The sequence below is a fragment of the Arachis stenosperma genome, chromosome 5, assembly GCF_014773155.1.
Source record: "Arachis stenosperma cultivar V10309 chromosome 5, arast.V10309.gnm1.PFL2, whole genome shotgun sequence".
NCBI classification, from domain to species: Eukaryota; Viridiplantae; Streptophyta; class Magnoliopsida; order Fabales; family Fabaceae; genus Arachis; species Arachis stenosperma.
Genome location: NC_080381.1, coordinates 12,492,636 through 12,511,922, shown reverse-complemented (window position 1 = coordinate 12,511,922; position 19,287 = coordinate 12,492,636). Strand labels below are relative to the sequence as shown.

The following is a 19,287-nucleotide window of genomic DNA, read 5'->3' as shown; positions in this document are numbered from 1 at the left end:
CAACCCAACAAAATCTATTGCTTAACAACCTTAGGCTTTTAGTGCTTTATAGTCCACTTTGTTTCTAATTTGATTTTTCTTCTTATTTGGGCTGCTGCAATATTCTTTCTTTAGCTTGCAACACTTTATCAAGCACAATTAAAAAACTAATTGAGTGTTTAACCCACTAAAAATAATATTTATCATCATCAAATTAATTTAGTTAATTTCTTAACTCAACAAATAATTATAATAATTACTGAAAATAAATAATTTAAAAAATATTTACCGAAATAAATATTCCTCTCTTATATCGTTTACACTATAAACGAGATGTGTAATCTTTGACATTCTTCACACACATTTTATATCTTTTTCTATCTCATTTTTCTCACAAAAATAATGCAACAATGGCCAGTAACAGCGTATACATAGTTGTGTACTTGTGTGTGTTTATCCCAATTATCGTATGAAAAATAATGACAACGGGGTGACATTTGAGTGTGAGAATTCGATACTGTTGCGCACTCAACGTGTAAGTACGTTGTCGGAGTTGAAGAGTTTGATATTGAGCAACTTCGGTCGTATAGAAGCGAGGGAGGTCGGAAGGGTAGGGTATAAGTTGCTAGCAAATATGGGTAATAGAGTTTTCCGATTTCGACAATTTCGCCTTTTAGGGGACGAGCATGTTCGACTCATGTTCGACATCCATGGGAGGATCATGGTGGAACAGGTGACGGAGCTTTACGTCGAAGTTGGAGATATTTGTGGTGGTGGTTCTGTACATTCGACCAATGTCCAGGACGATCGACCTCTTGCACCACCACTGATCCATCTCGCCATTCCAGTTGACGAGGCGGAGGAGGGCGACGAGGAGTTAAACGAAGAATACATGGCGGATAGTGTCGACAGTGATTCCTCCGAAAGGGACGATGAGGAGGAGTTTGTACCCGAGACGTCCGCCCAGACTGTGGTGCGCCATGTCTTACCTCCACCTCACCCAATTCCGACGCTATTAGCAGTGCCAAGTCACTATCATAGTCTGGATCTTGACGCCATGCATGAGAGGAATCTATTTTCTAACACGGGAGAAAAAGATTACAACTTGGACGGTGGGGTAGAGTTTCGGGTCGGCCACAGGTTCAAATGCCGAGATGCAGTGCTACAGGGTGTGAAGAACTACAGTATTTGTAGGAGTGCTGAGTAACGGGTGATCGAATCGAACCGATTAAAGTACCATGTGCAGTGCCGGCAAGCTGCAAATGGGTGTCAATTGAGCCTCTGTGTGGCCCTTCGACAGAACCTTGGATACTGGTAAGTTCAACTTTAATTGTGCTTTTGAGTACTTTTGTGCAATATATTAAGTAGGTTTGAGATATGACTGAACCAATACTATTTTGTTATGTTAGTGAGGTTCGGAGGGTTGGTGGAGTGTACAGTTGTTTAGCACTCACCATGTCTCAAGACCATCGTCAGTTAGACAGCAGTCTTATCTGCAGGGTCATATTGCTGTTGATACAGTCCAACCCCTCCATCAGCATTTCGATGTTGCAAGGTGCGGTATGGGCGAGCTATCACTTCAAACCCTCTTATAGAAAGGTGTGGATGGCGAAGAAGAAAGCAATTGCGCAGATCTACAGGGATTGGGAAGAGTCATACAACATGGTGCCGAAGCTGCTTCAGGCACTATAGTAGCAACCCATTAGTCAACGTCAAGTTTAGATCCGCGATGAATTAGTCCTTAATCTATTAAGTTAAAAGATACCGTATATAAAAAAATAATTTTCTTAATGTCAATCTTTTAGAAAATCTAAGTCAATCTTATTTATAAATAACTTTTCATTTATTATTAAGAGATTTAAAGTATATACCATTATGAGTAATATATAGATAGATAGAACGGACCCACGAAGTAAAGTTCAAATTATATCTTTCTTGGTCTCGTTAAGCGTTTCTTTGGATTAATTGTTTTTAAAAATAATCGCTTTTAAGATATATATATATATATATATATATATATATATATATATATATATATCATTATTGTTCATATTCTGACTCACAATTTAGCCAAACCCAAAAGGGCTAAAAGCCCAATTTATAGAATAATAATCCATATCACACTCTGAAATCTATCTAATCTCATAAGGTTGGCCCACGTGGCGCCAATTTGGCCCGACTTATTCAAATAAGATGAATCTTAAACAATTTCTAATTAAGATATCTCTATTAATTTAGAAGGGCCTTCACAATCCCTAGATAAAAGGAAATAGTTATACACTACTAAAGGTAGAACCACTCTAAAAAGTGGTTATCTATTATACTATAAATACACTAACATCCTCAGGTATATTCAAAATTCAATCTACTAAAAACCTGCTTAAAACTCTTGCTAACTTAAGCATCGAGGTTCCTTACAGATACCACCCCCCACCTCCTCAAAAGGAACTCGGATGGCGGCACCTCGATACTAGCAGAAGTCGAACGCTACCTCAAAAGGAGTATGGACTTACATTCAAGCTCAAAAACAATTCAGATTCAGATAACCATCGAAACATTGGCGCCGTTGTTGGGGACCTAGAGATCAACCCTTGATAATGGCGGATGATCAACAAGATGGTCAGACAACCGCTAGAAAAGAACAAGATGCAAACGTATTAAAATCAGTGACACAATTATCCTTAACAAAATGTGTGCTGGCTTCCCTATGCATCCAGTTCAAACAACTTGATTAATTCAAAATTGTTACGAAGAACTAAATTCCACATGAAAACTAGGCATTTTTTGATAAACAAATATCAAAAAGTGCATTGCTGACATACAATGATTCTTCTGCAACAAAGACGAGTGAATAACTCCAAAGGATTTCACGTGAATCCGACCTTTCCATGGTGGTAGCAAAATCAAAGCTTCCACTCTCTCTTGCACCTGCTCTTCTACTCTTCATCGCGAACTATTGCTTCCACGCAATAGGATAAGTCACGACGTAGAACTTGATTTTCTTCTCAAACTTGGAATCTGCTGTTGTGCTAACATTACAACCTTGGAAAGAATTACGGCAGAGTTTTTGACCGCCACTGACTCCCGGTCCTCCAAGTCGCATCTATAGGGCTTCCGATGCTGACGCCACCTTTTTTGATCATAGGTACCAAATTTCTACTTACATGTGCACGCCTCTACTCTAAAGATTCCAAGTGCCGATCCACACATCAACCACAGATACCCACTCAGGGTAATAGAGCAATTGCATGGTTCAAATGCACAAGAGAAAAAATAAAATGTCTCATATTGAGTCAATAACGAAGGAAGAATGAAAAATATTGTTTGTAAAAATAATGAAATGTTTTTTATCAATTTATGTCCAAGCAAGAGAATGCAACATCAGCAAATTTAAATACAACCCATTAGGGGGATACTACAAAGTGTCAAACCTTAAGGGTGACGAACTGTCTAGGTCACGACACGCCTCCAACATAGGGGATACTACAATTTCTTATGAAAATTGATTTTTTATAATTAAAACACATTAATTGAAGTTCGACAAACTGCAAAAATTACAAGTCGACCCTATAGAGATCGCTCGGATGAAGCAACGAGGAAACAATTGGTGGAACGAAGTTACATATGCAAATTGGAAAAAAGCACCTCGAAATAGCTCAGGCCAAAGGGTTGAAAGAGTTGTTTTAGAACAAGTCCCAAAAGTAACTTAACTAAATACATCCTTTAAGGCATAAATACGATTTAACAACTTGACCCACACGAGTAACAAATAAATCGTATAAAATTCTGAGCTCACGAGCTCATCCCTACAAGTTCCAATAAAAATAAACGATCTAGTCGTATAAAATGGAACAATTTCACAAAAACAAGTTGTCCAAAGAAAACTTGTTCTAGCATCCACAACAACATGAGGACAACTCGGTTTAAACGAGTTGTGCCAGTCAATCATATTTTCAACGAACTTGTGTCAAGCACAAGACGTGTCAACCTGAAAGCAAAGCTTTAAAAGTGATTTGTATCAAAATAAATCATTAAAGTAAAGCATTAAAAAGTGATTTGTGTCAAAATGAATCAGTAAAGCAAAATTGAAACAACTATATATAAAATGAGTTGTAAAAAGTAAAAAGGTAAAAACAAATTCTCCAATTAAAATAGCTCGAGTAACAACGAGATGTATCATACACAAAGCTGACAACCTTATAAAAGCTATAAAGAGGAAGAAATAAGCATATTATCCCTTCAACTAATGCATCAATTTATGCTCGACAAAGCATGAAAATCACGAGTCGACCTTTTAATTGGTCGCTCAGATAAAGCGACGAGATCCAAATTGGTGTCTAATGGTTAGAATATGGCCTGATCATTTAAAACAAATCAAGCTCATGAGTTGAACAAAATCGAGTAAAAAATAACCATATGTCCTAAGCGATTTGTATTAAAAATAAGTCGTATAAAATTCTATTACTCTAGAAAAAACTCAAACCAAACGAGTTGAACAAATCAGTGAAAGGCTTCATTCGATAATCTGATCCACTTGATTGCTCGAGTCCGACTTCATAAAACTTGACCTTGGCAGAGGCATAATGGATAAATTAATGAAGTCTGATGGTTATAAAGATAATATGATACTTTAAAAGGACTCAAAGTAAATAACTTGTACCTAAAATAAGTTGTGAAATCCTAAAAACAGTTCAAATTTAAATTAGTTGTATAAAATCAGATAAAAAATAACCACATTTTAATTAAACGATTTGAAATGAAATAAATTTTAAAATCTTAAAACTACTTGCATTGAATGAGCTAGACAAGGTTATAATCAGCAATAATTACGAATTTTAAAATAAACGATTTGTATCAAAACAAGTCGTACGAAATCAGAACTATAAATTTCAAAAATGATTTGCATTAAAACAAGTCATTAAGCCACAAAATAACTCGAATTAAACGAGTTGCATGAAATCCGATCAAGAAATAATCATGTTTCAAAATAAGCGATTTGTACCAAAAACAAAGTCGTGCTACAAATCTACAATCTTCAAAACAACTCGACATTAAACGAGTTGTCCAAAATCAAAATAAATTTCAGAATGGTGATTTGTATTAAAACAAGTCTTGCATCCTCAAAACAACTCGAACTGAACAAGTTGTACAAAACATTACAATATTCAAATCACATCGAGTCAACCGATCATCTTAGCTTCATACCACAAACTAATTCTTTACAACCCGACATTTTGACTTGATAATCTGATTGCTTGAGTCTGACTTCATGAAGCTCGACCTTAAATAGGGGCACTGTTCATACTTTAACCCACAATTTAACCAGGTTCAAAAGAGTTAAAAGCCCAGTCTACAAAGCAAGAGTCCAGATAACACTCTGGAATCTATCCGATCTCATAAGGTTGGCCCACGCGGCGCCAATTTTGGCCTGACTTATTCAAATAAGATGAATCTCAACCAACTCCTATGATATCTCCTATTAATCTAGAAGGCAGATCTTAACAACCCCTAGATAAAAGGAAACGGTTATCCACCACTAAAGGTGGAACTATTCTAGAAGGTGGTTATTTATTCTACTATAAATACACTAACATCCTTAGGTATATTTAAAATCCAATCTACTAAAAACCTAACTAAAATCCTTGCTAACTTAAGTATCGGAGTTCCTTACCGATACCACCCGCACCTCGATGCTAGCAAAAGTCGGATGCTGCCTCAAAAAGAGTTTGAACCTCACGTTCAAACCCAAAAGCGATCAAATTTCAAGTAACTCTCATTATCAAATTAATCATTTGTTTAAAATATATATTAGCATGTAAAATATATATTTAAAATATTTGAAATAATAATATATGTATATATACGTAATATTTAGTAATTGTTTTTTATATACAGATAATTAATTGTTTTAAAGGTATTTCGAATACAAATCTTATAAAAAAATATTAAAAAAATCTCTTTTATTTTATGTGAGAAATATCTTACTCTTTTAAAAAGCAAAAAATAAAAATATATTAATTAATTAATTTATATTAAATACAATTTTTCTTATATTTTCTATTCAAATACAAAATTATGTTTTCTAATAAAAAAGTCCTCTTATTTAAGAGGGAAAAAATAAATACTCTCTTTGAAAATCCAATCCAAATTCCTAAAACCAATAGTGTCTAGTGATATATTCTGACACAGCTTTTTTAAATTTTAGTTCTTATAAATTTTTTTCCCTTAAATTTTGGTATCCAGTAAATTTTAAAAATATTTATTACAATCTTTGTTGTTAGTTTATTCAATTAAGAGTTACACGTCACACATTATTAGCATTTAACTTATTACATTAGTAAATAATAGAGCAAACTAAAGCTTAGTTTGGTAAAACTTTTTTAAGAGGTGTTTGTACTTTACAAGTACCTCATTTTGTGTTTCATAAATTAAAAAATCTAAATACTTGTATTTGCGACTTTTAAAAATTAGAGGTGCTTTTGAAAACACCTAAGCGGGAGCTTTTCAAAGCTGGAGTTGTACTTATCAAATTTTATTTATTTTCTCGTCCATATTTTTTGCTATTATATTGTCATTAAAATTCTCATATATTTCTAAATTATCATCCTAACTTTCACAAATTCTAACACGGTTTTCATATATTTTTTATTTTTTAACCTAATCTTTACAAATTTCAACACAAATACATCTTTATTACGTATTAGATATGAACTTTTATCTATTTATATTATTTTTTTTATGCGTTATTTTTGTATTTTTTCAGTAGATGTTTGTTTGTTTTTTATATGTTGTTTGAAATGTAAAGAGGTTGACTTGGTTTATGAAAACCAATCATAAAATTTTTCTTGCATGAATATTAGTCAAAATTATAATAACAACCTGTATATACATATGTAAATATAGATATATAATCATAAGAGTAGTTTATTTAAGATATGTGTCCAATTTTTTGTAATCTGTAAAGGTGAACCAATATATAAATAATTTTTTATTTTAAAATTATTTTATTTTAAAATATTATATAAAATTTTAAAAAATTTGAAAAAAGAAATTATTTTTCGTTATAATTATAAATATGTTTATTATAATTTTTTTAAGTTTTAAAAGCTGTTTTATCATACACAATTGTGGTGTTTGTATTTATTAAAAATCATTTTTAATTCAATTTTAGCAAACGTAAGTGCTGTAGCTTTTAAGAAGCTGTTTTTTAAAAGAAAACTTTAATAAACTACTTTTAAAAGATAAAAGTTTTACCAAACCAAATCTAAAAGTAGAAATTAAAATACGTATTTTTTAAATTTTACTAGATCAAAACCAAAATTACAATTTAATAGGGATCGAAATTTCAAAATAAATATTTAATTCTTCTGAAAAATTTTCTCTTTCTTTTTTGTTAAGAATAGTACTAAATTAACATAACTAGTGTATATTCCTGTACTTTGTACGGAATAATACATAAAATTATATTAAAAATTTTATTAAAAAATTAAATAATATATATAGTAATTATTATTATAAATATTTTATAAAGTTATAATTAAAATCAAACTCTCAAAATTTTTAATATTAAAATATTAAAAATAATTAGTATTTATCTTAATCAATTTGAGTTTGTTAAGTGATCATCTCACTCGTCCGCTTAAACAACTATTAGGAGTCGCCTTGTGTATATAGCAATTCATTGGCTAGCGATAAACTCTTAATAAAAGGAGTATCAATACGTGGTTAGACTTGGCAGGAGTTTTCGAATACGCAGGTACCCGACTTGTCCATACCCGGATGAAAGGGTAATAACTTGACCCGAGTCGAGGCAGATTTTGCTCAAGATAGGTATCGTCGGGTTTAGGGTATACCCGCCCCGAATATATACATATAAACACTTTTTAGGAAATAGGATTTGCCTCACATCACACATGATTCATAGCTTCAGTCTATACTTTATAGCCATGCAAGATAAACTCAATTATCCTCACCTAAAATCTTCTTCTTCTCGAGTTCTTCACAAAAAACCGCATAGCTCATGTCATGTTGTTGCTGAGTCCATCACCGCTTACCTATTCACAACTCCCATCTTCCTTCACAGAGACGGATCCACGTTTAATATAAAGGGGGCATTTGCCCCCACAAATTTTTTAAAAAAAAAATTAATACTGATATACATATATACCACTTATTATATTATATTTGTCTCAAAATAAAATATAAATAGTTCTTTTGTATTTTATGTTAAAAAATATTTTGTTAAACTTAACACATAATAATAATTATATTGTTAAATTTGATTTAGTATGAAAAATAAATAAATACACTCAAAAATTAGTGATAATTAATTATATTATATTAGTTAATTAATTAATAATTAAATTAAAAGTTAATTTTCTAATTAAATACAACTTAAATTATTAGTAATTTCTTAAAAATTATTTAAGATATAAAAATATATTATCTATGTATTAATATACTGTAATTATTTTGGTTAAAAAACTTATTTATACTATAAAAATTATAATAAGTAGATTTGACAATTAAATAAAATAATTGTTTAAAAATATATATAAGAAAATAATATTTAATCATGTTAAAAATAAAAAAGGTCCTTATAAATATTTTTTTTGTTATTTTAAATATTATATTATGCGTATGAAATTATATTTTTATTATTTTAAATATTATAATAATGATTATGTGTATATTTCTAGTTCTTATCAATATGTATTAGATAGTTCTAATTTTAAATTTTGAATATATCTAAACCAATTTAGATTGATCAAGTGATCGACTTAGTCATCAGCTTAAATAAGTATTGAGGGTTCGAATTCTGTCTCGTATGTATAGCAACTCGTTGCCGGCCAATTGTAGATTCTTAAATGGAATTCAAATTCATGACGGATTAGTCCTTAACTTTTGAATATCGTGGGAAGCAAAAAAATATCTAGACCTAAATTTTATTATATTTTTGTCCCTATTACTAAATTTTTCTGGGTCCGTCACTGTTCACATCTTATGTCATCATCGCTGCTCATCCTGTTACCGTTGTTGTTGAGCCCGTCGCCACCATTCTCATGCGAGTTTTTTTTCTCTAGGTAAATTTTTCCCCCTCTCTCTCGTCTGTTAAGTTCTTCTATTCAAACATTGATATTTAAATTATAAAAAAAATTGATTTTCATATTTTATAAAATATCATACTAGCGGTAATTGTAAATATGACGCTACTTAAAATTAAATAAAGTAACATAGATAAAACAAATAAAAAAATAACTTAATCTTGTATAAAATTTACCTATAAAATTTGGTACCAAAAAATAAATTTAATTTTAGTATATTAATAATATAAAATATTTTATATAATTATTCAATTCAATTAGATTTATCTATTTAGGTCATTATTAAAAATAAATTTAAGATACCAACATACAATTACTTTAAATTAAGCAACAATTATCAATACTATATAAGAGACACACTATTCTACTAAGAATGATTGCCATAAGGAATAATTTTCCAATTTTCTATACTAATATTAGAAAGTTTATATAATACTATATAATAATATTATCATGATCAATACTATATGATATCAAAACAAAACAAAAAAATACCGTGCTAATATAATAATATTAATATTATATAAATCATCTTTGTATTTATTTTTCTGTGCGTATATAATATTTAATTAACACATTAAGACGTATATAATATTTTGTTAATACATATATAATATAAAGTGATTTACATATTATTATTAGTTCGTATATAATGTATAATTAAATTTAATGAATTCAATTAGAATAAACAATAAATTATTTATTTTATTTAAGACTTTATAAATGAATAAATTAATTAACTAATATAACAAATTACAATTAATGTAATAAATTTAATTAAGTAATATATATTATAATAAATTATATTAATATTTAAATATCTAATCAAATCAATTAGCTGATATAATTAAATCGGAAAACACTCTCCAGAGCATGCCACATCAGCTCCATCATTAAGTACAGACATCCGATTTTTATATAATAGAATAGATAGATTATTAATGGTTGAGAGAGAAACAAAGCTTTTTTCGGTCTCTCAAAATATATCAATTATTAACAAAAATTGACTAATTATTCTCTTGTCAAGACTTATAATTAAAGATTTATTGGGTTAATTATGATTATAGAACTACTTGTCTAAATTTTTTTGCAAATAATAAGAATCAAATTTTAAATTTTTAGGTTATAAAAATATTAATAATTTATCATAAAATTACTTTTTTTTTTTAGTTTAAATCGATAAAAGAAAATACGAATGGTTATATATCTATCAACCACAAAAATACTTTCAATTTATAAGGAAAAAAGTAAAATTTAATCATATTAAATGATCAAACAAAGTTAATTATATCAAATTATATTTAAAATTACAATCATGTTATATATACATAAAAAATTAGTTATTGTTATATATAAAATATACAATAAAAATAAATTAAACTATATATATATTTATACATAAATAAAGTAATTAATTTATAGACTGATTTTTTGTATGCGCGTTAGTTTTTTTTTTAAATTGATCCCCGAAAGATAGCACGATCTCCAAATTAGTCCCCGTAAGAAAAAGTTAATAAAAAATGTCTCCGAAAAATTTAAAATTGGTAACATTAGTTCTTCCATCAAATGTTTGAGTAACGGCGTGAACATCTGCTGACCTGGCCGTTAGTGTAACACCTCAGCGAAACCTTAAACGGCGTCATTTTGTTTGCTCCCCGTTACAACGCTTAGGGAGTAAATACTCAAATTAGTCCCTCAAAGATCACGTGATCTCTAATTCGGTCACCCAAAGATTTTTTTAGTCAAATTCATCCTCAAAAGATTTTAGTTTAGTCACGTTAGTCCTTCCGTCACTTTCTACGTTAACGGCGTTAACATAAAGTGACGTGGCACGTGTGTCACGTTAAGTGACACGTGTCACCAGATGATTGGTTGACATGTAAGATCAGTGACACGTGGCACGTCACATGTCAATTGACATATAAAAAAGTTATTTATAATCAAAATAGTCCTTAAAAGTTCAGACGTAAGTCATTTTCATCCCTAAAATTTGAAAAATTAATCAAATTAGTCTTTATATATATATATATATATATATATATATATAATATTAAATTAAAAATATTTTATGATAGTACTAATTTTAATATTTTTTTAGACCTTAATAAACAAAATTCTCTTTACATAAAATAATAAAAATAATTAAATTATTATAAAATTATTTTATCATTTGTATTTTAAAATTTTATAGTTTTAAATTGTAAGTTTTTTTTATAGTGGAATTTTTTTATTTAAGTGAGTTTATCAAATTATTGTTGATTATATATTTAACAATTTAATATTTTAAATCTCACTAAATAATATAATAATTATTTTAAAATTTAAATCTTTTAATTTTTTAAAATTATAATTTATATTATTGTTTAATTTATATGATAGAACTCAATAATTTAAAAACTGATTTGTGGGATCACTTGTTGAATAAAAAATTAAAATATTTAAAATAACTATTATATTTATTTAGTAAAATCCAAAATATTAAAATTTTTCTTATATACTAGTTATTAAGATTCAACAATAGTTTGAGTTCTATCATATAAATATTTTTTATTAAAATATTGAGATTCAACAAGTGATTCGAGAAATCAATTTTTTAATTATTGAATTCTACCGTATAAATTAAACAATAATAAAAATTATAATTTTAAAAATTTAAAAGATTTAAATTTTAAAATAACTACTATATTATTTAGTGAGATTTAAAATATTAAATTTTTAAATATATAATCAACAATAATTTGATAAACTCATTTAAATTAAAAAAATTATAATTTAAAATGGTAAAATTTTAAAATATAAATGACAAAATAATTTTATAATAATTTAATTATTTTTATTCTTTCATGTAAATAGAATTTTGTTTATTAAGGTCTAAAAAAATATTAAAATTAGAGCATATAACTTTGTTTTGGTTAACATACATAAATTTTGATTTTGAGCATATAACTTTATTTAGGTTAACAAATACATACATTTTATATATATATATATATATATATATATATATATATATATATATATATATATATATACTAGCAAAATGTAATAATGTAAGAAAAGGTTTTAGAATAAAAAAGAATAAGAGAGATTTTGAGAATAATTAAAGGAGAGAGATAATTTTATTGAAAAAAATTTTAAGAAGAAAAGATACAATTACTAATTTTTTGTTTGCCAATTATATTTTTATTAAAATTAGTAGTATAAAAAAATATTTCAAATTTAATATTACCAACAAAAAATTAAAAAATTAAATAAGGATTAATTTGATTAATTTTTAAAATTTTTGGGATGAAAATGACTTACTTCTGGACTTTTAAGGACTATTTTGATTATAAATAATTTTTTTACATGTCAATTGACACCTGGCGTGCCACGTGTCATTGATCTGACACGTCAACCAATCATCTGGTGACACGTGTCACTTAACGTGACACGTCATCTTGCCACGTGGCACTTAACGTGCCACATCACTTTCCGTTAACGCCGTTAACGTAGAAAGTGACGGAAGGACTAACGTGACTAAACTAAAATCTTTTGAGGATGAATTTGACTAAAAATAATCTTTGGCGGACCAAATTGGAGATCGCGTGATATTTGAGGGACTAATTTGAGTATTTACTCAACACTTGGATTTTCATCCCTGTTTCCTTATATCTCTCTAGTTACATCCTTCTTCTGAAAAGAAAAAACCTCTGCAATTCCTTCCTCTTAGTTGTTACCTCCACAAAGACAAAGCATTGAACCGCGACTACCAGGCTAGACCGACGACGACATTGTGCTGGAGTTGCAGAAGACCGGTTTGCGACAACGTTGGTCAATCGAAGAGGGCACTCCATCGCCTTGCGTGAGAGGTAGGTTAGCTTTCTTTTGTTATTTTTTGACATTGATTGTGGTTTTATCTCCTGATCAATGTGCTTGTATTATCGTTGGAATTCCATTGTTACTATTTGCAATGTTAGGGTTTAGGAGAATGTGTTCAAGCTTAGGGGTTTGGTGATGATCCATGAATGACCCTGTTTTTGGAGTCTTGAGAACAATGTTTGTATTCTGTGTAGCTGCATGTGTGTGTTTTAGATTCATTTTCGTAGTTGATATTGAATCTGCTTTGCCTCTTTATGAAAAAATTTTTCATTAGTTGTGTGTGTTGCTGTTTTGGTTTCAGATGGAAGGTCCCCCTATAACCTTTGTATTTCACCATGGTGGAAAGTTCAAAACAGATGAATCAGGCTATCTGTGTTATGAACCAGATAATACTGAAGTATTAATGGGTGTAGAAGCAGACACTCTAGACGTTTTCTTTGTGAAGGGATACTATAAGGAGTTGGGATATGCTGAGATGAACAATTGCTTGTGGAAAGTGCCTGGAATACTGTTGGATAATGGCTTGAGAAGGCTAGAAAATGACGCTAATCTGTTGGCATTGGTTAAGGATTGCAGGAGGAATCATCATCTCATAAATATCTATTTTGAGCATGTAGTGTCTAAGCTACACGTGGTTGACTGCGTGAGTGAGGATGGTGATGATGTACTACAGTTGCCAACCATCCCTGAAGAAGCAGAGAAACTGAACAAAGACCAGAATGATGCAATGTCCCAACCTGATTGTAAGACAACAAAAAAATCACCTCAGTCAAAAAGAGCCAAAACTCAGCCCACTCCTAAGGCCACTCCTCAGCCCACACCTAAGCCCACTCCTCAACCCACACCTAAGCCCACACCTAAAGCCAAACCTGAACCAACTCCTCAACCCACTCCTGAACCCACACCTAAGCCCACTCTAAAGCCCAAAACTAAGCCCATGGAAAAGCCCATCTAGCAGCCCAAATCTTGGACTAAACTCCAGGCTACTAAAGTTTTTGGTAAGGCTACAGTAGCCGATAAGATCAACAAAAAGGTGAAAGCTACAACCAGTACAAGATCTGGAAGGCAAGTTAAGGAAACTCTAGTCGATAAAGATAGTGACTCTCATGATTTATATGAGAGTGCTAAAGACAGTTTGTACAAGCCTCCAAAAGTTGCAAGAGATTCTATATACAGTAGTGACAGTGACAGTGGAATTGATGGAGTAGAGTCTTCTAGGGCCAAGAAAGTAGATCAGAGAGAGAAGCATAGGCCTGTTGTTGACAGAACAAGGGACAAAGCTATTGACACTGATGATTCCAGCTATGAGGATATCGAATATGATGAATGCCCTGATGGAGGTATTCTATAATTAATTGTGTATGAGTTATTGGATTTGCTTATTTAATAGATCTGTGTGAATTAATTTTTTTTGTATTACAATTTTATGGTGAATTCATGTAATTTTAGAGTCAGACGAAGAATTTTTGTATGAAGAATCGTCATATGAAGATGAATGGAAGTCAGAAGATTCTGTCCAGAAGTTAGACTCTGAAGACGAAGGGCCAGCTGTGTATCCATATTATAATGATAAGGCCAAATTTGGTGATCTGAAGTTTGAGGTAAGTATGGTTTTCAAATCCAAGCAACATTTTATGGCTACCACTAGAGATTATACTATACAATGGGGTAGGAATATAAGGTTCTGTAAGAATGATAAGGTTAGAGTCAGGGCTGTTTGTAAGTGTGAAGACTATCCATGGGTAGTATATTGTGCACACAACCCCAGTGATGGTTCCTGATAGATAAAAACACTAGTTGACAATCACACTTGCGCAAGAAAGAAAAAAAACAGAGCTGCGATATTGGAATGGACTGTGAATAAGTTATACCCAAAACTTAGGAAGCACCCTAAGATGAATCATAGGGAGGTGTATGAGTGGTTTGTTAAGAAGTGCAACATGAAGCTGAATAGCTCATGCATTACCAGAGTTCTTAAGACATCTAGGAAGATAGTTGAAGGGGATGAGATTTCACAATACGGGTTGATATGGGATTATGCACATGAATTGCTAACTGCCAACCCAGGTTCCACCGTTCAGGTGGTTGTCATTCCCGTTACTGATAATCCGCCTCAGTTCGAGAGATTTTATGTCTGTCTAGATACTTGTAAGAAGGATTTCAAGGTAGGGTGTAGGCCATTGATAGGGTTAGATGGAGCATTCCTGAAAACATTATATGGAGGACAGCTTCTCACTACATGCGGACAAGATGCAAACAATCACATTTTTGTGATTGCATATGCAATTGTTGATGTTGAGAACAAAGAGAACTGGAAATAGTTTTTGGAGCTACTTCTCTCAGACCTGGGAGACTATGAGGCAAAGAACTTGTGTTTCATCTCAGATATACGAAAGGTGAGGACCAATTTGAATCACGATTTAATTTTAAGGACATGTCTGATTTAATGATGATTCTTTGAAGGACTAAAATGACTATAAATCTTTTCGGGTTTGACTGTTTGTGCAGGGGTTAATACCTGCTGTCAAAGAACTAGTGCCAGCAGTTTCACACAGATTTTGTGTCTGGCATTTGTGGAGGAACTTCTTTAAACAGTGGGGCAGCTTCGAGCTTAAGGACGTGGTCTAAGAGTGTGCAAGATCGAGGACCCCAGTTGAGTTCGAAAGGAATATGACTAGAATAAAAAAGATTAATCAACAAGCATGGGAATATTTAGCCAAGTGGTCGAAGGAAGCTTGGACCAAAGCCCATTTCAGTGAAGGGGAAAAGGTAGACAACATATGCAACAATGCTTGTGAATCTTTCAATGCAAAGACCAAGCATGACAGAGGAAAGCCTATTTTGAGCCTAGCAGAGGAGGTACGAAGAATGGTTATGAAAAGCATGTCTGACAATAGACTGAAGCTTCTGACTTATCAAGGAATACTTACTCCATTTCAGCAAAGTAGGCTAGATTCTCTTATTAAGTTATCCAGAAATTGGGCTCCCTACTGGTTGGGTGATGCCAAGGAGGAAGTGTACGAAGTTTAAGGATGGCCAACTAATATGGTAGTAGATTTGGGTAACCATACTTGCTCCTGCAGGTTTTGGCAGTTGACAGTTTGAATTCATAACTCATTTATTCTTTTAGATACATACCATGATTCATACTTCACTGAATGAAATTATTTTTTGTGAAATATATAGAAATGCTTTGTATACACATGATGAGCGGATAATTTGTATGCTTTTTGGCATTGTTTTTAGTATGTTTTTAGTATCTTTTAGTTAGTTTTTAGTATATTTTTATTAGTTTTTAATTAAAATTCACTTTTCTGGACTTTACTATGAGTTTGTGTGTTTTTCTGTGATTTCAGGTATTTTCTGACTGAAATTGAGGGTCCTGAGCAAAAATCTGATCCAGAGACTGAAAAGGACTGCAGATGCTGTTGGATTCTGACCTCCCTGCACTCGAAGTGGATTTTCTGGAGCTACAGAAGCCCAATTGGCGCGCTCTCAATGGCATTGGAAAGTAGACATCCTGGGCTTTCCAGCAATATATAATAGTCCATACTTTGTCCAAGATTTGATGGCCCAAACCCGCGTAGCAATCCGGCCTCAGAAATTCCAGCGTTAAACGCCGGAACTGGATTAAAAGTTGGAGTTAAACGCCCAAACTGGCATGAGAACTGGCGTTTAACTCCAGAAAATGTCTCTACACATAAAAGCTTCAATGCTCAGCCCAAGCACACACCAAGTGGGCCCGGAAGTGGATTTTTCTGTCATTTACTCATTTCTGTAAACCTTAGGATACTAGTTTACTACTTATAGGACCTTTTGACATTGTAATCAGAACATTATGACCTCATAACATTTTGTACACGTTTCTTCCACAGTATGAGCCTCTAAACCCCATGGTTGGGGGTGAGGAGCTCTGCTGTGTCTTGATGGATTAATGCAATTACTACTGTTTCTTATTCAATCATGCTTGCTTCCGTTCTAAGATAACACTTGTTCTTAATCCGGATGAATGTGATGATCCGTGACAATCATCATCATTCTCAACTATGAACATATGCCTGACAACCACCTCTGTTCTATCTTAGATTGAGTAGTTATCTCTTGGGTTCTTTAATCGGAATCTTCGTGGTATAGGCAGGACCTGATGGCAGCATTCAAGAGAATCCGGAAGGTCTAAACCTTGTCTGTGGTATTCTGAGTAGGATTCAATGATTGAATGACTGTGATGTGCTTCAAACCTGTAACCTACTGGGCGTTAGTGACAGACGCAAAAGAGTGATTCTATTCCGGTAGGGGAGGGAACCAAACCGGTGATTGGCGGCACTGTGACAGAGTGCTTTGCATTAGCTTTCACTGCGCGGATGGGAGGTAGCTGCTGACAACAGTGAGACCCTACACGAGCTTGCCATGGAAGGAGACATGCGTGTTTGATGAAGAAGACAGTAGGAAAGCAGAGATTCAGAAGATGGAGCATCTCCAAACCTCAACCCATTCTCCATTACTGCAGTACAAGTAACCATTACATGTTCTTTTGCTTTTTACAATCAATCCTGATAATTTCTGATATCCTGACTAAGATTTACAAAATAACCATAGCTTGCTTCAAGCCGACAATCTCCGTGGGATCGACCCTTGCTCACGCAAGGTATTACTTGGACGACCCAGTGCACTTGCTGGTTAGTTGTGCGGGATTGCAAAAGTGTTATTGCAATTTCGTGCACCAAGTTTTTGGCGCCGTTGCCGGGGATTGTTCGAGTTTGGACAACTGACGGTTTATTTTGTTGCTTAGATTAGGACTGTTTTCTTTTTGTTGGTTTAGAGTATTTTAGTTGAGTCTAGTTCATATTCTAAGTTTGGTGTCAATTGCATGCTTTTTGTTTTTCTTCTTTTAATTTTCGAATTTTTTTTCTTGTTCTTAGTTCCTTTTTGATTCATAAAAGTTCTAAGTTTGGTGTCCTCTTTGTGTTTTTCCTTTAAAATTTTCGAAAAAATTAGTGTTTGATTTTCTAAAATTTTAAGTTTGGTGTCTTTTTGTGTTTTTCTCTTTCCTCTTTTTAAGAATCAAATCTTTTTCATAAAAAAATTTTTTCAATCATATCTTCTTAATTGCTGTTTTCAAAATCTTTTTCTTTACTAATTGATTCAGTTCCCAATTTGCTTTGATCTTATTTTATTCTTAATTTTCGAATTTTATTTTATTTTCCTTTTGTATTATTTTATTTTATTTTAATTTTTCGGTTATTTCAAAAAAAAAATAATAAAAAAATAAACAAAATTCATCTCTTTGCAATTACTCTCATTTCCCTTTTGTCTATTATGGACTTAAGTGGAATTAATCAGTCCAGAAGGACTCTGGGGTCTTATGCTAACCCCATTACAGCTGCATATGGGAGTAGCATCTGTATACCTCCCATCAAAGCAAGCAGCTTTGAGCTAAACCCTCAACTCATTATCATAGTGCAGCAAAATTGCCAGTATTCCGGTCTTCCAGAGGAAGAACCTACTGAGTTTCTGGCACAGTTCTTACAAATTGCTGACACAATACATGATAAAGAGATAGATCAGGATGTCTACAGACTGTTACTGTTTCCATTTGCTGTAAAAGATCAAGCAAAAAGGTGGTTAAATAACCAACCTACAGCAAGCATAAAGACATGGAAACAGTTATCAGAAAAATTCCTGAATCATTTTTACCCTCCAAAAAGGATGACACAGCTAAGGCTGGACATCCAAGGCTTTAAACAAGAGGATAATGAATCCCTTTATGATGCCTGGGAGAGGTATAGAGGTATGCTAAGAAAATGTCCCTCTGAAATGTTTTCAGAGTGGGTACAGTTAGACATTTTCTACTATGGGCTTACAGAAAAAGCTCAGATGTCTTTAGACCACTCAGCTGGTGGATCTATACACATGAGGAAGACAATTGAAGAAGCTCAAGAGCTTATAGACACTGTTGCTAGAAACCAATACTTATATTCTAGCAATGAGTTCGTTCCAAAGGAGGAGGTCATGGCACTAGTCACTGACCCTAATCCTCAAGAACAGATGAATGAGCTTAATCAACAATTGCTCCTGATGACAGAACAGTTAGCAGAATTTAAAGAAATGCTCCATGATACTAAGGTTGCTAACAAGAGCATAGAACTGCAGTTGAAACAAGCAAAACAGCAAATATCTAAACAAATAACAGAAGAATGTCAAGCAGTTCAACTTAGGAGTGGGAAAACACTGAATGCCACTGCTCAAAAGAGCAAGAAATCAATTAAGGAACAGTTGACAGAGGATGACCAAGCTACTGTTCAAAATCCCTCTGAGGACAGTAAGAGCCCAGAGAGGAAGATTA

The 19,287-nt window shown here is 32.0% G+C and overlaps 1 protein-coding gene across 1 annotated transcript; it reads left to right on the top strand.

Moving 5' to 3' along the window:
* The first annotated feature begins 448 nt into the window (after nt 1-448).
* LOC130980433 (uncharacterized) lies at nt 449-1,671 on the top strand. The gene is made up of 3 exons (XM_057904115.1): nt 449-1,096; nt 1,226-1,293; nt 1,389-1,671. The coding sequence occupies exons 1-3, from the start codon at nt 449-451 to the stop codon at nt 1,669-1,671; spliced, it is 999 nt and encodes a 332-aa protein (XP_057760098.1).
* Nucleotides 1,672-19,287: the final 17,616 nt, after the last annotated feature.

What these genes read in the sequence shown, in the direction of transcription:
- LOC130980433 (XM_057904115.1), top strand. Translation starts at nt 449, where the DNA reads ATGAAAAATAATGACAACGGGGTGACATTTGAGTGTGAGAATTCGATA. An exon ending in ATTACAACTTGGACGGTGGG is followed by an intron (nt 1,097 to 1,225) that starts GTAGAGTTTCGG and finishes TACCATGTGCAG; the next exon opens with TGCCGGCAAGCTGCAAATGG. An exon ending in CGACAGAACCTTGGATACTG is followed by an intron (nt 1,294 to 1,388) that starts GTAAGTTCAACT and finishes TTGTTATGTTAG; the next exon opens with TGAGGTTCGGAGGGTTGGTG.